This window comes from Furipterus horrens, unplaced genomic scaffold (genome assembly GCF_987537825.1).
Source record: "Furipterus horrens unplaced genomic scaffold, mFurHor1.1.pri manual_scaffold_1, whole genome shotgun sequence".
NCBI classification, from domain to species: domain Eukaryota; kingdom Metazoa; phylum Chordata; class Mammalia; order Chiroptera; family Furipteridae; genus Furipterus; species Furipterus horrens.
In genome coordinates this window covers 6,169,195-6,189,362 of record NW_028327171.1, presented here as the reverse complement: position 1 = coordinate 6,189,362, position 20,168 = coordinate 6,169,195, and the positions used below count along the sequence as shown (strand labels likewise).

The 20,168-nt window shown below is 39.4% G+C and overlaps 1 protein-coding gene and 1 non-coding gene across 2 annotated transcripts in view; one reads left to right on the top strand and one right to left on the bottom strand.

Moving 5' to 3' along the window:
• Window positions 1-20,168, top strand: part of BRWD1 (bromodomain and WD repeat domain containing 1) — an 88,607-nt gene that overhangs the window by 15,838 nt on the left and 52,601 nt on the right. The window contains exons 7-17 of the mRNA XM_090271770.1: window positions 38-198; window positions 1,425-1,646; window positions 3,408-3,508; window positions 4,995-5,065; window positions 6,462-6,562; window positions 7,342-7,382; window positions 8,175-8,273; window positions 11,879-12,029; window positions 12,295-12,429; window positions 13,090-13,218; window positions 13,415-13,640. Of these exons, the coding sequence (XP_090127896.1) occupies window positions 38-198; window positions 1,425-1,646; window positions 3,408-3,508; window positions 4,995-5,065; window positions 6,462-6,562; window positions 7,342-7,382; window positions 8,175-8,273; window positions 11,879-12,029; window positions 12,295-12,429; window positions 13,090-13,218; window positions 13,415-13,640 (1,437 nt within the window). The remainder of the gene's footprint in view (window positions 1-37; window positions 199-1,424; window positions 1,647-3,407; window positions 3,509-4,994; window positions 5,066-6,461; window positions 6,563-7,341; window positions 7,383-8,174; window positions 8,274-11,878; window positions 12,030-12,294; window positions 12,430-13,089; window positions 13,219-13,414; window positions 13,641-20,168) is intronic.
• On the bottom strand, window positions 15,733-15,837 carry LOC150020555 (U6 spliceosomal RNA). Its single transcript, XR_016513515.1, has one exon. It is a non-coding gene; the product is annotated as a U6 spliceosomal RNA (small nuclear RNA).

Here is a 20,168-nt window from a genome sequence, read left to right as displayed (position 1 = left end):
GCACCCCGTTAACCATTTCTGTGTTTTTATTTCCTAGTGGAGATACATCGAGGCAAACAGCTCACAGGGTGTTCCACTTTTAGCACAGCATTTCCAGGAACTATGTACCAGCATATAAAAATGCACAGAAGGATTCTTGGACATCTATCTGCTGTTTACTGTGTAGCATTTGATAGGACAGGACATAGAATCTTTACAGTGAGTTAACATTTTAAACTCAATTTGTTATCATCTGGAGCACTTTGGTGTTCATCAGAATCTTCTAAGAAACCTTATAAAACACATAGATTCCATGCTTCCCATTCTCAGGGATTTTGACTCACTAGGTGTGGTGTGGGGCCTGTAAATTTGCATTTTTAGTCCCTGTCCCAGGTGCTTCAGATGCAGATAGGCCTTGTATGGTGGTTGTGAGACACTGACGCAGAGCAGTGGTTCTGGGGCGTGATCATCAAGGATGTTTGAAAACGTGCATGCCTAATGCTTCTTCAGCCCGTTCTAGACCTACCGGGTTAGGTTAATTTCTACTAAATGTAACAATCAGAATCAAACCAAAACCCCTCCCACAAACATCTAAATCTTTACAGGTGATTCAGAGGCACATTGAATACTCATTGATCCTGGGAAATTGACTGATTACCTGAACACTGAAATATTTTATAATTATAGAACTATAGTTATTGGAACTCAATCTTCATTTTTAATGTTTTAAGGAAAAATTAGGATGGGCAAAAAGTTCAAATTTTAGGCCCTGGTTGGGTAGCTCAGTTGGTTAGAGCACCGTCTGATCCGCCAAGGATGTGGGGTCCATCCTGGGACAGGGCACATACAAGAAGCAACCAATAGATGCATAAATAAGTGGAACAACAAATCCATGTTTCTCTCTCTAAAACAAAAAGTTCAATTTATATTTCTCAGTTGTAAGATTCAGAGTAGATACTATTTGAAAAATGCTGGTACTGTAAATTTTAGACTGTTTATCTAAAATGAGAGTGCTTGTCCCATTATTTTTAGTTGTGTTTGGGAACAACTGCTCTTGTATCTTGAGCCTGTGAAATGTAGATCTGTCCTAACACTCATCAAATTATTTAGCTTGATGTGAACTAAATTGACATTTAACTATTATTATTGAAGTAGGCGAGACATGAGCTTTTATTTGGACTTGTTACTTGGCAGAGAATTTTGGGAAGGTAGTATTTATAATATAGTCTGATCTGTGACAATGAAAACTTCACAGTATCTTTATGTATACGTTGTTTGATTAAGAAAGAAACTGTTATAACTTCTCAGCATGAGTCAGTCTACAGAGTATTATAGGTGGAAAGAGAGGAGGCGTTATGGATACTTGAGTGACATGTAGATGGTATTTTTAAAATGATGTAGAAGAATTCTGTATTAACACTTATTTTGGATGTATTTTTCCTTAGGGTTCAGATGATTGTTTGGTGAAGATTTGGTCAACACACAATGGTCGCCTGTTATCCACATTAAGAGGTCATTCTGCAGAAATTTCAGACATGGCAGTAAACTATGAGAATACAATGATTGCCGCAGGGAGCTGTGATAAAATCATCAGAGTGTGGTGCTTGAGAACCTGTGCCCCAGTTGCTGTGCTCCACGGACACACGGGGTCGATTACGTCTTTACAGGTAAACTGGCGTTAGGGGGCACACTTGTGTGTGGTTTTCTCTAAAACTTTCTCTTTAGAGATGAGAAATAGTAAGATGCTTAGTAATTACATGATCTATTTTAAATCTTGTAATCAAGAAAATATATAATTATAGTTTCACGATTCTTGGAAGGGTGACTTAATTAAATATGTAATGTGGTTAAAGCTTTATACGAAGGTTTAATGGATGACATACTGCTTCCTTTAGGTTTATAGTTGAACTGAATGAGTCAGTTACAAACTGGTGAACGGTTAATGGTTTTTCTGCTTTGTAACTTGTGGATTTTGATAAGCTAATTACATTTGCTGAAATATATTTAAACTCACTTTTAGTCCGTATTCTAGAATTTAGATTTAAATAGTCACTTTCAACATTGCAGCCTTTCATTTTGTATACTTGAAGAGAGGGAGCTTGGTGGAAGAAGCGTCTTTGAAAAGGTCATAGGTTATATTCTGCCTCCCTTAAAAATGTATATGACCTTGGGGGGAAAAAATCATAAAAAAGATAATAAACTATACTCTGTGAGATGTAATGATAACTATGTAAATCTTCTAGAAAACCACCAAAACCAATTCTTCCTCTTTCTTTTCTGCTGATGGCAGTGCTGGTCTTCCTTTGCTAAGCTCCTTGTCCTGAATGCCTCATGAGTCAGCAAGGTTTCTTGCTTCTTTTTTCCTGGTTTTCCTCCCCATTTTGTGGGGGAAAAGGTCATGGTTAAAGTTCTTAGATTAATTTGGATTGATCAGATCAGTTCTTGGCTCTTTATCTTACCTGTTTCTTTTCACTATTGCCGTCAGACAAATCTTTCAGTTGCCTTCAGTGTTTTTTGATAACTACAGTTCCCTCTTCATTGCTATTCCCGGGCCCTGATCCTCTGCCCATTTCAGCACTGCTTCCAAACGTGAGCCCTTCAGCCGTATAGGTCTTGCCATTGCTATCACGTACCGAAGTCTCTACCACGTTTGTACTTCTGTTCATATTACTTCTTTGCCCAGTATGTGTTTCTTGTCTTCTTCATGTTTTCTTCATCATCTTTGAAGCCTTCTTGGATATCTGTTGACCAGATCGAACTTCCTTTCTCTAGCTTGTGTAGCACAGCTGGGCATTAACATTTATTAAATACAAATATAAGCCCTATTCTAAAGTTACAATTTAATTCTTGTATTTCCTTCTAATACTTCAGTGGGTTTTTGAAATGTTTAAATTGTGATTCACTTGGAACTTATTCGGGCCTGCAGTCTGGGGGGTGGACTCAGCTTCCCCCCAGTTGGTGCACAGGCGTTCCTTTGCCGTCCACGCAGCGACGCGTTGTTTCCCGGCTGGTCGGTGTTGGTGCCTTTATCTTAAGTGTGGTATTGGGGTCCATTTTGGAATTTATTTATTTTTCTACTGTTTCTTTTAATGTTCCTCCTGTGCCCCATAGTTTTGATTTTTGAGGCTTGGTGGTATGCTTTCATATTGATAGGCCTAGATCTTTACTTTCTCTTTGTAAGTTTTTCTGACTCTTGTTTATTGGTTTTGAAAATAATCTTTTACTGAAATCATATTTCATTTATAAGCTAATTTAGAGGTAGACTTTTTTTTTTTTAATAGGTTATTCTTTCGCTCTAATACTGTCATCTTCATTTTTGGATTTCTTATATTTTAGGTTGTTGGTTGAAGTTAACTTTGAAAACCTGTTTAAACTATAACTTTAGTAGAAGCTCAGGAAATTGAGTTGTATATCTTATTGCTTTTTAGTTTAGCCCAATGGCCAAAGGCTCTCAAAGGTACATGGTCTCTACTGGTGCTGATGGGACAGTTTGTTTTTGGCAGTGGGATTTAGAATCCCTGAAATTCAGGTAAGTGACTTCAATTGTGTAAGTTTTCTTTTTGAGTGATACTATGATTTAGTCTGATGGAGTCTGGTTATAAAGAGAAATTACAGATAGTGGTTGCCTTTTTACTTCTGAACTGAATTTTTTAGAAAAGATTTTATTTGTTTTTAGAGAGAGCAGAAGGGAGGGAGAAAGACAGGGAGAGAAACATCGATACGAGAGAGAAACATTTTTCAGTTGCCTCCTGCATGCGCCCTGACCAGGGACCAAACCCGCAACACAGGAATGTGCCCTGACTGGGAATTGAACTGGTGACCCTTCACTTGGCGGGCTGATGCCCAACCTACTGAGCCACACCGGTCAGGGCTGAACTTAACTTTCATTATTTACAGCATACGTGCCGTATTGACTACTTACTGTTTACAACTGGCTGTTGAAGTAGTTGGGTATAGTAGGCATGTTTTGTGAAAAAAAATGAGATAGTATGTATGTGAAACATTTGGAAAATACTAGGAATGTGTAATTAGGTACCTAGAGGGTTAGGCAGGATCATTTCAGCATGAGAAGACCTGGGTTTCGGACCTTTGCTCCCTGGTATAGTAGCCACTAACCACGTGCGACTGTCAGGCACTTCAGATGTGGCTGCTGTAACTGAGGAACTGGATTAATACAGATTTAAAAACTGGTACTTGATTCAGTTATTACAAAACTTCTAAACATTTCAAACCACTTGAGTATGTGAATTTAGTTTTCAGCTGTGAGAACTGATTATTTGATAAAAACATTCAAATTGAGATGTATTATAAGTGTCTAAAACACTAAAAAACAAGATTTCAAAGATTTACTATGAAAGAATCTAAAGTTCTCATTAAAGGCCTTGGTGGGGCAATTCAGTTGGTTAGGATATTGTCCTGTTAGGCCAAGGTTGTGGGTTCGATCCCTGGTCGGGGCACATACAACAGTCAGCCACTGAAAGCACAAATAAGTGGAACAAGAAGTCAATCTCTCTCTCTCCACCCCCCCTCACTCTCCCCCCTTCTAAAAATGAATAAATTAGGAAAAAACTCTCATTAAAATGTTACTAATACAGTGATATTTCAGATATATTGGGTTAAATGATATCTAATTTCACCTCCTTTTAATATGGTTACTAAAAAATTTAGTTACACATGTGGGTGGCATTTTTTTTTTTTTTTTTTGACAGCACTACACCCTGGTGGTTTTATGCCCTGCTCTGCAGCCTTGATAATGGGGTCACTTAGACCCCCTCAGCTGCAGTCACCTCAGTTACAGAATCGGGGTTAGCAGGCCTGCTCTTTCTGGGTAGTAGGATCAGTATGAAGATGGGAGTCAGTCTTCTAAAATCCATCTAGCTGTAGTAGCATATGTGGAAATGTTTGGTATACTGTGAAGTATGACAGAAATAACATTTAAATATGCTAGCTTAAAATCAGTATTTAAATCATGTTAACGTGTAAAACTAATTATTTTAAAATATCATCTTTTAAAGTCCACGTCCCTTGAAGTTCACTGAAAAGCCTAGGCCCGGTGTTCAAATGCTTTGTTCTTCTTTTAGTGTCGGTAAGTGCTGCTTTGCTTCGTTTCATTTGAGCGTTCATTGAATGACCACATTCTTGCTAACAGCCTTTATCACATAGGTAGGAAGTGACTTATTTTCATTTCATTAGGTTTAACCTGTGATGTTCATTTCATTGGCCTTCCTTTCCTTTCACTCCTTCATTCTGCCCTTTTCAGACCTTGGTTGGTAATCCGCGGCAGTGATAGGAGAGAGAGAGCGGGCCAGAGGCTCCAGGGGTCCACGCCAGCGACTTCTGTGCCCGGCGCCCCAGATGTTATGATACACCAAGATTATGATTTGTTCTTAACAGGCTAAATTGCATATTTCTTTGTAGCTTAAATTTGTTTTCCACACATCTCGGCGAAATTATTCCCCATATTCTTTTCTTGCACAGTGAACTTGTGTGCTCACCTTTCTGTTTAGGAGAGGTCAAGGATTTTTTTCTCTAAAGTCTGAAAACTTCAACAAGTGAACTTTATATTCCATAGCTAGGTTTAGGTATGTAAACTTCTCCAGAAAGCAGAGCCCCTTTTGCCAAACGTTTTTAGAGGAGCAGCACTTAAGGCCGTTGCCACAACTAATAAAGCAGAGGACAGTAGCAAATATTTCCAGATTGAATTAACTTTTAAAGTTAAAGCCCCATCAGATTTCTTTTATTTTTCCAGCACCACCAAATAATTCTTCCACACCAGTGGGGCGTCCTACAATTGAATCCGGTTCTGATACTGTCTCCCTAGGGAGTAGTGAGAGATGCCACAGGGTGAGGGCTCAGGCCTACATGATTCTCCCTGCCCCCACTTCCAGCTTCTGACCCACTGACTAGAGATTGGAGGCTTCCATACACTCCTTCTTTGAAGCTCTCTGAATTCCGTCTTCTCGGGTTTTTATGGAGGCTTCCTTACGTAGGCGGTAGGCGAGACAGCGTGAGGCATGGGCCGTGGCGAGTGATTCAGCTCCCTCCCCCCCCCCCCCAGAGGCGGGACTGAAAGCTCCTGTCGTCTGGTCACAGGGTGGGTTCTCCTGCAGTCAGCGCCCTGCCCCGCCCCTTAGGTGCTCTCCAGGAGCCACCTTGTTAATCTAGACTCTGGAGGGGCTGAACTGGGTGTGTCAGTATCAAGACACCTTTATCGCTCTTATCACTTAGGGAATTCCAAAGGTGTTAGGGGCTCGGTGCCGTAAATGGGGACAAAGAGCAAATACATGATTATAAATCTAATACATTATTATAAATCTAATGTATTATATTAATTTTAAAATGTCTTTATATGGTTAATTGGAAAATGGATCTGTTGAGATAAACTTTTGTAATAAGAGCTCTTGCTTAATTTAATATAGAGATTTGGTTTGTGCAGATACTTGTTTTAAACTGGATCTTTAAACTTCAACATTTTATTTCAGGTGGTATGTTTTTAGCTACTGGTAGTACCGACCATGTAATCAGAATGTATTTTTTGGGTTTTGAAGCACCTGAAAAAATTGCAGAACTTGAAAGCCACACTGTAAGTATTCATGTTTTAAAATTCTGTAGATTAATTTAGAAAATATTCCTGTTGCTGTATAGTCAAATACTGCTAACAGAAATGGTTGGGGATTCTAATTTTAACTTAATTATAGGAGGAATTGCATTTAAAGGTGAAGGATATTGACAACTCAGGTAGCACCTTGACAGTGCTACTGTTTTCTAGTGGTTCTTTCAGCTTTAAGTCCAGAATCTTGATAATGACAGTCGATTTTGGGTAGGTTAGGTTCAGGTGGGCCTGTTTATCTTAACCGAGCTTATGAAATCAGAATGCTATTTTATTAATGTGTGTGGTAAGCTATATAATTCAGTATTCTGGAATAGTGGTGAGTGGTCAGGTCATGTTTTCACCTAAATGAAGTTTTATGAGGTTATTTGATAAACATAGATTTGAATCACTTTAAAGGAAAACAATTTTTTGCATATAAATAATCATAAAGCATTGCATATTCAGTCTTGTTTTCAGTTCCTTAAACCTTTATTTTGATCACTTTACACATATATCAATTTTTACACAAATATTTTACTGCATGTGTCTGTCTTTGAGACAAGAGTTATATCTTAGTAGCCCTGTTAGATTTATAGATTCTTCAGACTTAAATGTGTAGTTTATGTTTCAGTAACTGGGCTAAGCAGCATAAATGCAAATTTCTTGCTCTAAACCAAATGTGCTTCTAGCTCTAAAACTTGTTTTTGTTGGTTTACAAACTATGCAAGTGATGACTTTTGTGTTTGTCCCCCCCCGCCCCCCCAATTTAGGATAAAGTTGATAGTATCCAATTTTGTAACAATGGTGATCGGTAAGTATGTTTATATTTGTGCATATGTTCTTAGGCATACATACCGCGCTTCATGTTAGTAAACTGACATGTCACTTTGTATAGCGCAGGTTCTTAGTAGTGAATAATATATTAATTGAATAAAAAGTGAGGCAATGGGAAACACATGAAATTACAAGTTTTTAGAATTGTGGTTTCTGTTGTCTCCTGTGACCAAATGTAGGTCTCTTTTAGTTTAAATCTGCTAAATTTTTGATTTACAGAAAAAATTATGAAATATCTTATGTTTGAGTAGTTGAATCTTTTCTTGTCAACTACTGTGCTGTATCCTGCAATGAATTATCACTTAAATTGTACCTTCTTTTATGATTCCCAGTGCCTCTCAGTTGCCTTTCCAAATCTGCAGTTTTTAACACTGTTAAATATTATTAGACATAGTGGCCAGCATGAATTAGTTTGAGTTTAAAGTTAAGGTTTTTAGAGTGGAGCTTTGGCTCTTACTGCAATGATTTTCCCATGTCTTCAGTTCTTCCTATTTTTCCCCTCTCCAGGGGCTGTTGTTTTCTCAAAACCAGTCTGTTTGACAAGCTATTAATTGAGTTTGAAATGTGCTTTAGTTCATAGAGCCAGGCAGATCCTAGCGACCCTGGTTGTTTCCATTTAGATACATTCTAACGCTCTCATTTTTCATTCAGCACCTATAGATTTACCTGCAGTCAGGATAGCTACGTTAACTTTTTTATTTGCTTGTGATTTTAACTAGCTGCTGGTAGCATGTGTGTGAGTATAATGTCGTTTTTGAATATTTTTAAGGTTTTTAAGTGGTAGCAGAGATGGAACAGCACGGATTTGGAGATTTGAGCAGTTAGAATGGAGAAGCATTTTATTGGATATGGCTACCAGAATCTCAGGGTAAGCTGGGTGGCTTGTTTTAAATGGGTGTATTGGCAGTCCTTGGTCTGTCCCTGGTTGGTTGGTTGCTTTGTTCAGGGGAGTGAAGCCGCCACGCTCATGAACAGTTACAGTAGAAGGAGGGGCGGGAGGAGCGGAGTGGGTGGAGGGGGAGAGGGCGTGTAGAGGAGGTGAAATGGTAGCAGAAAACAATACAATAAAAAATATACTATTAAAAACATAAAAGAAGTAAATGGCTACTTCTGTGTGTCTGATAGATACTTAAATCTCATCTAGCCAAAAGAATTTATTCTTAACATCTACGTAGGAAGGAAGAAGATATTTGTTCTACTATTTCTCAAAGCATTGACTTCCTCTTAGCTGTTGTATTTAAAACCATCTATAGTTTTTTAAAAAATTATAAAAGTAACTCAAGCATGTTAAATGTGGGAATTTTACTTTTGTGTAGATAGGATTTTTAGGAATTTTGAAAAAATTGTTATTTGGTGAATAAAGTATGCAAACATAGTTTATTGTTAAGGTAAGAAAGTTGTCTAATGGGCGTGATTTTTTTCTGTGTGTGTTTTTTTGCATGCTAAAATTTTGGCTTCTAAAATGGCTTTGGAGGTACATTTGTCCTTCTGCCCCCCCTCCCCTAACACTCCAAAGTTTCACACTTTTTTTTTTAGCATTTTTGAGGTAAGTTTAGTACTTTGCCTTTTATTTATTTTTTTGGTTTGTATATATTGGGAGGCAGTACAGGTGGTGGAAAGAACATATGTTTTAGAATGAGACCTTTGCTCAGATACTGCTTAGATTGTTTATATCTGTGTGATGTTGAGAACATCATTTAATATTAGTCTGTTTCATCATCTAGGAAATGAAACACCCCCCTTAAAGTATAATTGGGAATTTTAAGTGATAGGACAAAAGGTGCTAGCACACTTACCTGGTCCAGAGCAGGCGTGTCAGTGTTCGTTTGCCCAGTGCAAATATCATTACTTTGGTTACACTGTAATAGAAATCTACACTTATAAATTTTAGTTTAGAGTTTACTTCCAAGGCTTAACTTTACACTTTTTCTTAACAGTTTTCCTGAGAAATGGTACATTTTGTCTTTCAAAAATCCTTATATCTGCTCCCTTTTCTTTTTTTTTAAAGTATATTTTATTGATGATGCTGTTACAGTTGTCCCATTTTTTTTCCTTTGCCCCCTCCACCCAGCAACCCCCTTCCCTCCAGTAATCCCTCCCCCCTTAGTTCATGTCCGTGAGTTGTACATATAAGCTCTTTTGCTTCACCCTTTCCTGTACTGTTCTTAACATCCCCCTGTCTGTTTTGTACCAACCAATTATGCTTCTTGATTCCTGTATCTTCTCCATCCCCACCCCGTTCTCTCTTTTCTCTTCCCCGCTGATAATCCTCCAGGTGATCCCCACACCTATGATTCTATTCTTGTTCTGGTTGTTTGCTTAGTTTGCTTTTGTTTTTATTTTTTAGATTCAGCTGTTGATAGTTGTGAGTTTGTTGTCATTTTAATGTTCATAGTTTTGATCTTCTTTTTCTTAACTAAGTTCCTTTGATATTTCGTATAATATGGCTTGGTGATGATGAACTCCTTCAGCTTTACCTTGTCTGGGAAGCACTTCATCTGCCCTTCCATTCTAAATGATAGAGCTTTGCTGGATAGAGTAGTCTTGGCTGTGGGTCCCTGCTTTTCATCACATTGAATACTGCTTGCCAGCACCTTCTCATCTACAAAGTTTTTTTTGAGAAATTAGCTGATAGTCTTATGGGAACTCCTTTGTTGGTAACTGCTTTTCTCTTGCTGCTTTTGAGATTCTCTCCTTTATTTTTAACCTTTGGCATTTTAATTATGATGTGCCTTGGTGTGGTCTGCTTTGGGTCCAACTTATTTGGGACTCTCTGTGCTTCCTGGATTTGTATGTCTGTTTCCTTTGCCAAATTAGGGAATTATTTTTTAACATAAGTTTTTGATTTTTTGCCCTTCCTCTTCTTCTGGCACCCCTCTGATTCAGATGTTGGTACTTTTAAAGTTGTCCCAGAGGTTCTTAAGCCTCTCCTCATTTCTTTCAATTCTTCTTTCTTCTGTTCTGAGTGACTGTTTGTTTCTTTCTTTTGTTCCAGATTGTTGATCTGAATCCCAGCTTCCTTCCCTTTACTCTTGTTTCCCTGTATATTATTCTTTATTTCACTTTGTGTAAATTTCACTTCTTCCTTTATTTTGTGGCTGTACGCAATCATTTCTCTGAGCATCCTGATCACCAGTATTTTGAATTCTGCATCTGATTGGTTGGCTATCTCCATTTCATTTAGTTCTTTTTCTGGAGTTTTGTTCTGTTTATCCATCTGGGCCATGTTTCTTTGCCTCCTCAATTTGGCAGCCTCCCTGTGTTTGTTTCTATGTATTAAGTGGAGCTGCTTTGACTCTGTGTCCTTGTAGTGTGGCATAATATAGTAGGTGTCCTATAAGGTCCAGTGGCACAGCCTCTTCTATCACTCAAGCTGGGTACTTGAGGTGCGCCCTTCGTGTGGGCTGAGTGCACCCTCCTCTTGTAGATGAGCCTGGGTTACTGTTGGCAGATCAATGGGAGGGATTTATCCGGGCCAGGCAGCTGCAAGGCCTGGCTGTGACCTCTGACCACCAACCTCTGCCCTTCGTGAGGCTCAGCTGTGCAGGGGCAGGTGGTGGTGCTCCAGTGCGGTCTCTGCTGTCCGCTGGGTGCACTGGCCCTGGGGTTTCCCGGGGGTGCAGGCCAAGGTCAGCCCCCGCCTGTGTTTTACCCAGCGCCACCCTGCCTGAGCTTAAAGCGATCTGAGATGGCTTGGAGCTGTATTTAGAATGTAAGTTTTCCCAGGATGGACAGCATTTTGCCTGTACAGACTCTCATGGGCACCTTCTGATATTTGGTTTTGGATGCAGCAAGCCATATGAAAAGGTCATTTAAAATAATTTTTACAACATTAAAATAATTAGTTATGAGGGATATTTTGAAAATAGATGTGTTAATTTGATTCCTTTTTCTGACTGTGTTGTACAGGGAAACTTTGTGTATCATTATAAAGGCTGCAAAGCGTTGTAGACATATGTCTCCAAGACCGTTCATACCGTGGGACCCATAGGAACAGTCTGTCGGGAAGTATAAAGAGATGAGTACAGTCTCACAGTTCAGCAAATTCAGTGTCCGTGTGTCAGGCACTTTTCTAGACATTGAGGATATGAAGATGAAATACCTTCTTTCTGTCTTCCTCAACTTTCTGGAGAGGGAAACATTTGAAAGTGTTACTCTTAGGGTTGGACTCTGGAGAAAGAAGACTAGGGAAGAAGTAGGGAGAAAAGCTCTGCTTTTCTTAGTAGCAGTGGGGTCCTAAAACCTGCCTTTATTTGGTCTCTGAACTGCTGCTGAGTCGTCCCCTCCCCTCTGGGTTTTGCCCTCTTCTGTTTATAGATCATCCGTTGTGGGTTAGATGTGATGAACCCTCTCTAGAGTTGGTAATGTAAGCCCGTGAACGGCATTACTTCCGTTATTTTTGTACAGGTAAGGGATTGTATACAGTGTACAATCCAAGTGAATTCATACATTGTGTGGTTTTTTTTTTTTCAGGGACTTAACTTCTGAAGAAGAAAGGTTCATGAAACCCAAAGTGACAATGATAGCTTGGAATCAGAACGATAGCATTGTTGTCACAGCTGTGAATGACCATGTCCTCAAAGTGTGGAATTCTTATACTGGACAACTGCTTCATAACTTACTGGTAGGTAGATCTTAGCCAATATAACAGTAAAGACTATTTTTGGATTATTATTTTATTTTTAAAGCTATGAAATTAATATATTAAACATGTTTCTTTCATTTGTATTGTCAACTAAATAGAAGTCTATATATATATATATATACTAATGTAAATTACTGTCAAATACATTTTTAAAAGCTCTTACACACTGTGCAAATATGGTTTTTTAATTAGAAGCTTAATAACTTGAAAACCCTCCTTAACTATATGACTTTGTTGAATCAAGGGACATGCTGATGAAGTGTTTGTTTTGGAGACACATCCCTTTGATTCCAGAATTATGTTATCTGCGGGACATGATGGCAGCATATTTATATGGGATGTTACAAAAGGTGCCAAGATGAAACATTATTTTAATATGGTGAGTGAAGTCTGGGTCGTCTTCAGGCATGCTTGTATTTGTTTCTGTTGTCGGGATGAAAAGGTTTAGGCAGAAGCAGATCTGCATGTTCCGACAGTTTATATTTCTAAAAATCATGATGTTTAAAGCCTAATGAATATCTGACAACCATACATACGTACATGAAATTCTCTGTATAACTGATTCACACAAGGGAAGGATTTTCAGAAGTTATCTGTGTAGCTTTGTATGTATGGATGAATATCTCTGTGTTTAAATTGGCAAAATTGTGATTATACACAACTTGAGACTTCATAGAATACAAATTTTGCTTGGCGGTAAGTCATCTTAGTAGAAAGTTTTAAACTCTAAAAAGTGTTGATTTTTAGTTCACGAATACCACACTTTATTAATATTTCATTATTTACTTTGTAGGTTATTGGTCAATACTTTTCTGTTACATATTGAAACAAAAGTGTCTGACGGTGCTTGTCATTCAGTTGTGTGAAATAAAGCCTTCATTTTGGATTGGTTTATGATCTCAACAATGCAAACAGCTGACACAGCAAAGCATTTGCATAAACTCGGTCATAACTTCATTCCTCTCTCTTTTTTTTCTGTTAGCATGTCCAGACTTTTATTCAACTCATGAATGAGGCTTTTCCCCTCTGTGTTTCCTAGATTGAAGGACAAGGGCATGGAGCTGTATTTGACTGTAAGTTTTCCCAGGATGGACAGCATTTTGCCTGTACAGACTCTCATGGGCACCTTCTGATATTTGGTTTTGGATGCAGCAAGCCATATGAAAAGGTCATTTTAAATAATTTTTACAACATTAAATTAGTTATGAGGGATATTTTGAAAATAGATGTGTTAATTTGATTCCTTTTTCTAATTATAATTAGCTGCTTAATATTCAAACATGTATAAGTCATATCAAATAACCTTTAAACTTCAATTTTTTTCTTTCTTTATTTGTTTGTTTGCTTAAACTTCCTTTTTCTAGATTCCTGATCAGATGTTCTTCCATACTGACTATCGACCACTGATTAGAGATTCTAATAACTATGTCTTAGATGAGCAAACCCAGCAGGCTCCTCACCTTATGCCTCCACCATTCTTGGTAGATGTAGATGGAAATCCTCATCCAACTAAGTACCAGAGATTAGTACCAGGTCGTGAAAATTCTGCGGATGAACATTTGGTTCCACAGCTAGGCTATGTGGCAACAAGTAAGTACAAAGTCTTATTTAAAAAAAACAAAACATTTTTATTTGAAAAATGTAAAGAAAAATACAAAGAACTCTTATACTTTCAAATTTACCAGTTGTTTTATTATTTATCTCTAGGTATGTATGATTTTGATTCATTTGAGGCTCCAGTTCTAAACCTCGTATTTATTTACCCCTTAATACTTTAATATGTATTTTCTAAGAACAGATACTCTTACATAATCATAAGCTATAATCAACAATAGGACATTTAACACTCAGATACTGTTGTCAGATCTAAGTCTAATCGAATTTTGTTCGTTACTCTAATAATGCCTGTTACAGCTTTTTTTTCTCCTGTGATGTAGGTTTCAATTTGGAGACTGCACATTATTTTTGGTTGTCACTGATTAAGTTTCGATGATGTATTTCTGACAGACTGCAACATACAATGTTCTATCCTTCAGATCAGGATGCTTGTGATTGTGATTTATACCACAGTAGTGTCTTTGGACACTGAGTTAAAGTGGTGACTGCCAGGCTTTGCCACTTTTATTTCTCTTTCTAAATAATAAGTGATTTGTGGGGACATATGATGTCGATGGTCTGTTCCTTATCAGATTTATGGTTTAGGATCTACTGGTGATTTTTGCCTGAGTCACTTGTTACTTGAAGGTTGCAAAATGGTGGTTTCCTAACTCGTACCATCATCGAACCTACATTATATTTGTTGGCCTTATAGTACCCTTCCTTTTATTTATTTATGTAGTTCATTAAGTTTTAGTTTGGACTTAGTGTTGGTAATACAGTGAGTTATATAGTCCAGTCCTGTTGTTATTTTGTTGCTCATATTATCCTTAGATTTCACTACTGGAGCCTCTTCAAGCTGAGTTTTTATGTTCTCAAGTCCCCTTGAGTACTTGCTTGCTTTTTGGCGTACAGTTTTCCAGTCTCATCTTGTACTTTGCCTGGTCTAGCCAATCGCAGGGTTTTTGTATTTGTTAATAGTAGTGCAGTGGTTCTCCTGATATATTATTAAGCAAAGGAAATGAAGCTTCTATAGTCATACCTTAGAAATATTGCAGGTTCAGTTCCAGGCCACTGCCATAAAGTGAATAATGCAACAAAGCAAGTCACATGAATTTTTTGCCCCAGAGTATGCCCTGGCTGGGTGTCTCTGTTGTTTGGCGCATCGTCCTGTGCACCAAAGAGTCGTGGGTTTGATTCCTGGTCAGGGCACATATCTGCGTTGTGGGTTTGATACCCAGTTGGGGTGTGTACAGGATGCAGCTGATCGATGTTTCTCACATTGATGTCTGTCTGTCCTCCCCCCCCACCCCCCAAATCAGTAAACATCCTGGGGTGAGGATTTTAAAAAATGTTATGCTTACACTGTACTGTGTGTGGTCAGTTAAATGTACAATAGCATCATGCCTAAAAAATGTACATTCCTTAATTAACTTTGATGCTAGAAAGTGCTCACCATCACCCAAGCCTTCCGCGACCTATATGTGCTGGTGCAGGACCATGCCTTGGTGTTGGCAGCTGCGACTGATCAAGGTGGTGGTTACTGAAGCCTGGGGTGGCTGTGGCGGTGTCCTGAAATAAGATAGCAATGAAGTTTGACACATTGATGGACTCTTTTTGTAAACAATTTTTCTGTAGCATCTGATGCTGTTTTATAGCATTTTATCCACAGCGGAACTTCTTCCAGTATAGGAGTCAATCCTCTCAAATCTTGCTACTGCCTTATCAACTGAGTTTATATAATATTCAGAATTCTTTGTTGTCATTTCAACAGTCTTCACAGTATCTTCACCAGGAAATTCCACCTCAAGAAACCACTTTCTTTGCTTATCCATAAGAAGCAACACCTCATCTGTTAATGTTTGGTCATGAGAGTTCATCAATTCAGTTACATCTTCAGGCTTCACGTGTAATTCTAGTTCTCTTATATTTTCACCATATCTGCAGTTAATAATACCTCCACTGAAATCTTGAACCCCTCAAATTCATCCAGGAGTGTTGGAACCAACTTCTCCCAAACTCCCGTTAACGTTATTATTTTGACTTCTTCCCATGAATCACAAATGTTCTTCTCTCTCTCTTTTTTTTAAATGTGGAACTCTTCACAAATTTGCGTGTTGTCTTTGTGCCTGGACCATGTTAATCTTCTCTCTATTGTTCCAATTTTAGTATACTGCCTGAGTGTGAATCCCGGATGTTCTTAATGGCATCTGGAATGGTGAATCCTTTCTAGGTTTTCAATTTACTTTGTCCAGGTCCATCAGAAGAATCACTATTTATTTAGCAGCCATGGCCTTAGGAAACGTGTGAAATAGTAAACTTGCAAGTTGAAATTACTCCGTGATTTATGGCCTACAGAATGGATACTGTGTTAGCAGGCATGTAAACAACATTAATCTCATTGTACATCCTCATCAGAGCTCTTGGGTGACTAGGTGCATTGTCAATAAGCAGTAGTATTTTGAAAGGAATCTTTTTTTCCAAGAAATAGGTCTCAACAGTGGACTTAAAATATTCAGTAAACCATGTTGTAAACAGATGTGCTATCATCCAGGCATTGTTCCATTTATAAAGTACAGGCAGAATAAATTTGGCATAATTCTTAAGGGCCCTAGGATTTTCAGAGTGGTAAGCAAGCATTGGTTTCAACTTCAAGTCACAGCTGTGTTAGCCCCTAACAAGAGGGTCAGCCTGTCCTTTGAAGCTTTGAAGCCAGGCATTGACTTGGCCTCTCTAGCTCTGAAGGCCATAGATGGCATCTTCTTCCAATGTGAGGTTGTTTCATTTACATTGAAACTCTTCATTAATTATCTTCAGGATGACTTCCTGCAGCTTCTGCACAGGCACTGGGTGCTTTACCTTGAACTTGATGAACCTCATGAGCCAGCCTCAGCCAGCTTCAAACTTTTCTTTTGTAGCTTCCTCACTGTCAGCCTTCATAGGATTGAGGAGAGGGAGGGCCTGGCTCTGGGTTAGGCTTTGGTGTGAGGGAATCTGTGGCTGGTCTGATCTTCTCTCCAGGCCACTACAACTTTCTCCATGTCAGCAGTAAGGCGGTGTCTCTCTCACGGGGTCACAGCAGTAGCACTTCTGACTTCCTTCGTGAACACCTCCTCTGCACTCACACCTTGGCTGTTGGTGCACGAGGCCCACCTGGCTCTTTGCTTGTCGTGGCTTTCCGCACGTTTTCCTCACTGAGCTCAGTCACTTCCAGCTTTCGATTAAAGTGAGAGACAGGGCACTCTTTCTGTCACTCGAACACTTAGAGGCCATTGCAGGGATATTAACTGGCCTGATTTCAGTACTGTTGTGTCTCGGGTAATAGGGAGGGTTGTGGGGAACAGCTGGTCAGTGGAACGGTCAGAATACACATAACATGTATTGGTTGGTTTCACCATCTTACAAGGGGGTGGTTCCTCATGCCCACAACACAGTTACAGTAGTAACGTCAGAGATGCCTGATCGCAGGTCACCCTAACAAATATCACACTAGTGATGAGCTTGAAATATTGCAGGAGGTAGGAAACGGTGACAAAGTGAGCAAATGCTATTGGAAAAATGGTGCTGATGGGTACTCAGTGCAGTGTTGCCACAAACCTTCAGTTTATTAAAAAAAACTCCATGGTATTTGTGAAATGCAATAAAATGAAGCACAATAAAATGAGGAATGTTCTTGTAATTTGTTTAGATGAGGACTGATTTATTGAAACTAGATCACCAGTTTATATATTAACTTTAAGCTTAATGTAAATCCCCGAATGTTTACTGTTTCAAATGTTTATTTTTTTATTAGTTTGATGGAGTATACTTCCCATCAACAAAATTCACCATTTTTAAGTGTACTTGTTCAAGTGAGTTTTGACAAACATTAAATAGTTGTGTAACAACCACCACAAATCCAGATACAGAACATTTTCATTTCCCCCAAAAGTTCTCTTCGTTCGACTAGGAGTCGGTCTTCTCCCTTCTCCTGGCCGCTTTAACGTTTGTTCCGTTTTGTCACTTTGATTTTGTCTTTTTAAGGAATTCTGTACCAATGGAATCGTACAATGTATCGTCTTTATGTCTGGCTCTCTTCTCTGCCACGTTGCTATTTGTTTCTCTTTATCCTTTCTGTACTCCAATTTTCCTTTTTTTCTGCTTGCTTTGATTTTTTTTAGTGTTTCATACCATCTTCGCTAATATTTTAGTAGCAATACCTGTTTGTCTTATTTATTTTTTTAAAGGACACTTTGTTCAGTGTAAAATACGGTAGTTTAGTTGTGCTACAGCTCAGCTGTGAGGGCATCCTGACTGTGGAACAGCCCAGTAGTGATGCAGCCCAGCCGGCGGGGCCGCGCCTGGTTCTCTCCAACTGGTCGAATCCGATGTACTCCTCCCTGGTCTGCCCTGTGCAGGTCTGCTCTGCCCTGCTCTGCTCTGCTCTGGCGAAACCTCTTTGGTGTTTCAGCTCCAGCCAGGAAACGGTACAGAGCGCCCTGTCTTGTTCCTATAGGCCACGAATTGTCAGTGTGTGGTTTCCAGGCCCATGGTTTTATCCACGACCTTTTATGGGGTCTTCAAGGTCACAACCATCTTTGCAATGATAAGGAAATATTTGCCTTTGTTACAGTGTTGGCTTTGGCACTGATGGTCTAGAAGCAATGGTGGGTAAACTTCTGGCACCTTAACACACACAGATCAAGGGCGTGTCGCCAGGCTGCTGGCAGTCCCTGCATTCGTCACTGCCTTGAACACACATTTTTACATATTCTGAGTGTTAAAATTAGAAGTGTGCAAAAAGCAGTCCTGCTGCGTGCTCTGAAGTCTGTTCGGCTGGTGGGCGCGTGGGCTGTTTGCAGCTTTGGGAGAGCTCTGTTGGTTTGTTTTGACACACGGCTTTTTCCTGTGTGGTTTCCCCCCAGCATGGTGGGCTTTTACCAGATGCATGCACTTACCATTCATTAATCAAAGAGTGGAGTGGCCCTTGCTGTATATCTCTGAGCTCTCTCTGTATTCACTCTGAATATTCAGCTCTGCATACTCCAGCCCCCCTCACCCCCCCAAACTCTGATCCCTGTCTGAACTCAGACTTTCGGATGCCACTTGGCTTCCCTGTCTTTGTTTTGCAGCCGGAAATGGCTTCCAGGCTTCTTTCTGGAGCATCAAAAGGCTGGACTGCCATTGGTTTGACTGTTCTCAGGAATCACAGCCTTGCCGGGTCTGAAAGCTCTTGTTTCCTGTATTTTTAAACCATTGTTACAATAGTTTATCATGGAAGGGTAGCTCCTGTAGTACTTAATAAGCCTTCATGGGTGGAACCCTTCTTTAATATTTGAATAGTGACTGCATTATGCCAAATAGAAACAGTTACCATTCAGATGATATTTGCCAAGTTACATTTAAATATTTTGTACTGTAGAAGAAAAGGTGTATAGACTCAGGGTTTTGGGAGGAGGAGGGGGAGGATCAGAAGTCATCTTTTCTACCGTTTTCTCTTTGGTTCCATGTTGTGTTCCTTGGGGATCTTACGATGTGCCCGCTTCTCCCCGACCTCCCGTTCACCCACTCCTAAGTAAAGTCTTTTTATCGTTTTAGATGAGGGCTCCACTTCCAGCCTTCTTAGTTCATTTTCTGTGAGTGATCAAAAAATTCTAGTATCGGCAGCCGTCCGTCTCGAGAGACGATGGTGTAGCTTCTTAAGAGTCTATCTGCACCACCGAGAATGGCTGTGCAGTCCGACTCGGGAGTGACACGGTATCTGTCTCCTCCCGTGTTGAATCGACATCTTGTGATGACGCTGGAGTGTCCTCTCCAGTGAAGCTGAAGCTACAGAGCCTGGGCAGGGTGATATGGAGGGTCTGCTGTTGCCCATGCAGCAGATCCCCCCTCTCTTTCACAGCTGAAGGGTCCAAGGGAAAGACGGAGTCAATACAGCTTGGCTTCAGGTGCGCCGCAGGAGTTGCCGGTGTTGACTACAGCGTCAAACCGCCTTAGGGACTCCGGCTCCGGATTTTCTGTCGGGGTTTACTCCCTTAGCCTTTCCCCTGAAGAGGTATGCCGCAAGGCAGCGGAGGTTTTTTGGAGTCAGAGTTTTCCTTCTGAGATAATTAATGACATTCAGTTCTTGTAAGTCCTTCATTGAGTCCCATGGTAAAATGGGAAGTGTTATCAGTGAGCTATAAGGGGATTAACTCAGCAGGAAGGAAGGATTTTTTTGTTGATGTAGTATATGAGATTTTTTAGTTTCTGGATCTTTCATATGAAAGGGAATTAAATCTTTGCATTCCTTTTGCTCACCTCTACTAAATTCAGTTAGGTTTCTGTTTAAAAGTTGGGAAGGGGTTGGTCTGTGTTATATATTATGTTCAAAGAAGATGCTTTTTATGGTGCGGGGCTGTGTAAGGCATCCTTTCCACAAAAACGGTTATGTTTTGATATATTTTCAGATCCACAACCATTGATCACTTTTTATTAACACTTATTCTGAATCCATCAAAGACCTTTGAAAATGCGTTATTTGAAAAATAAAGAAGCAAAGTC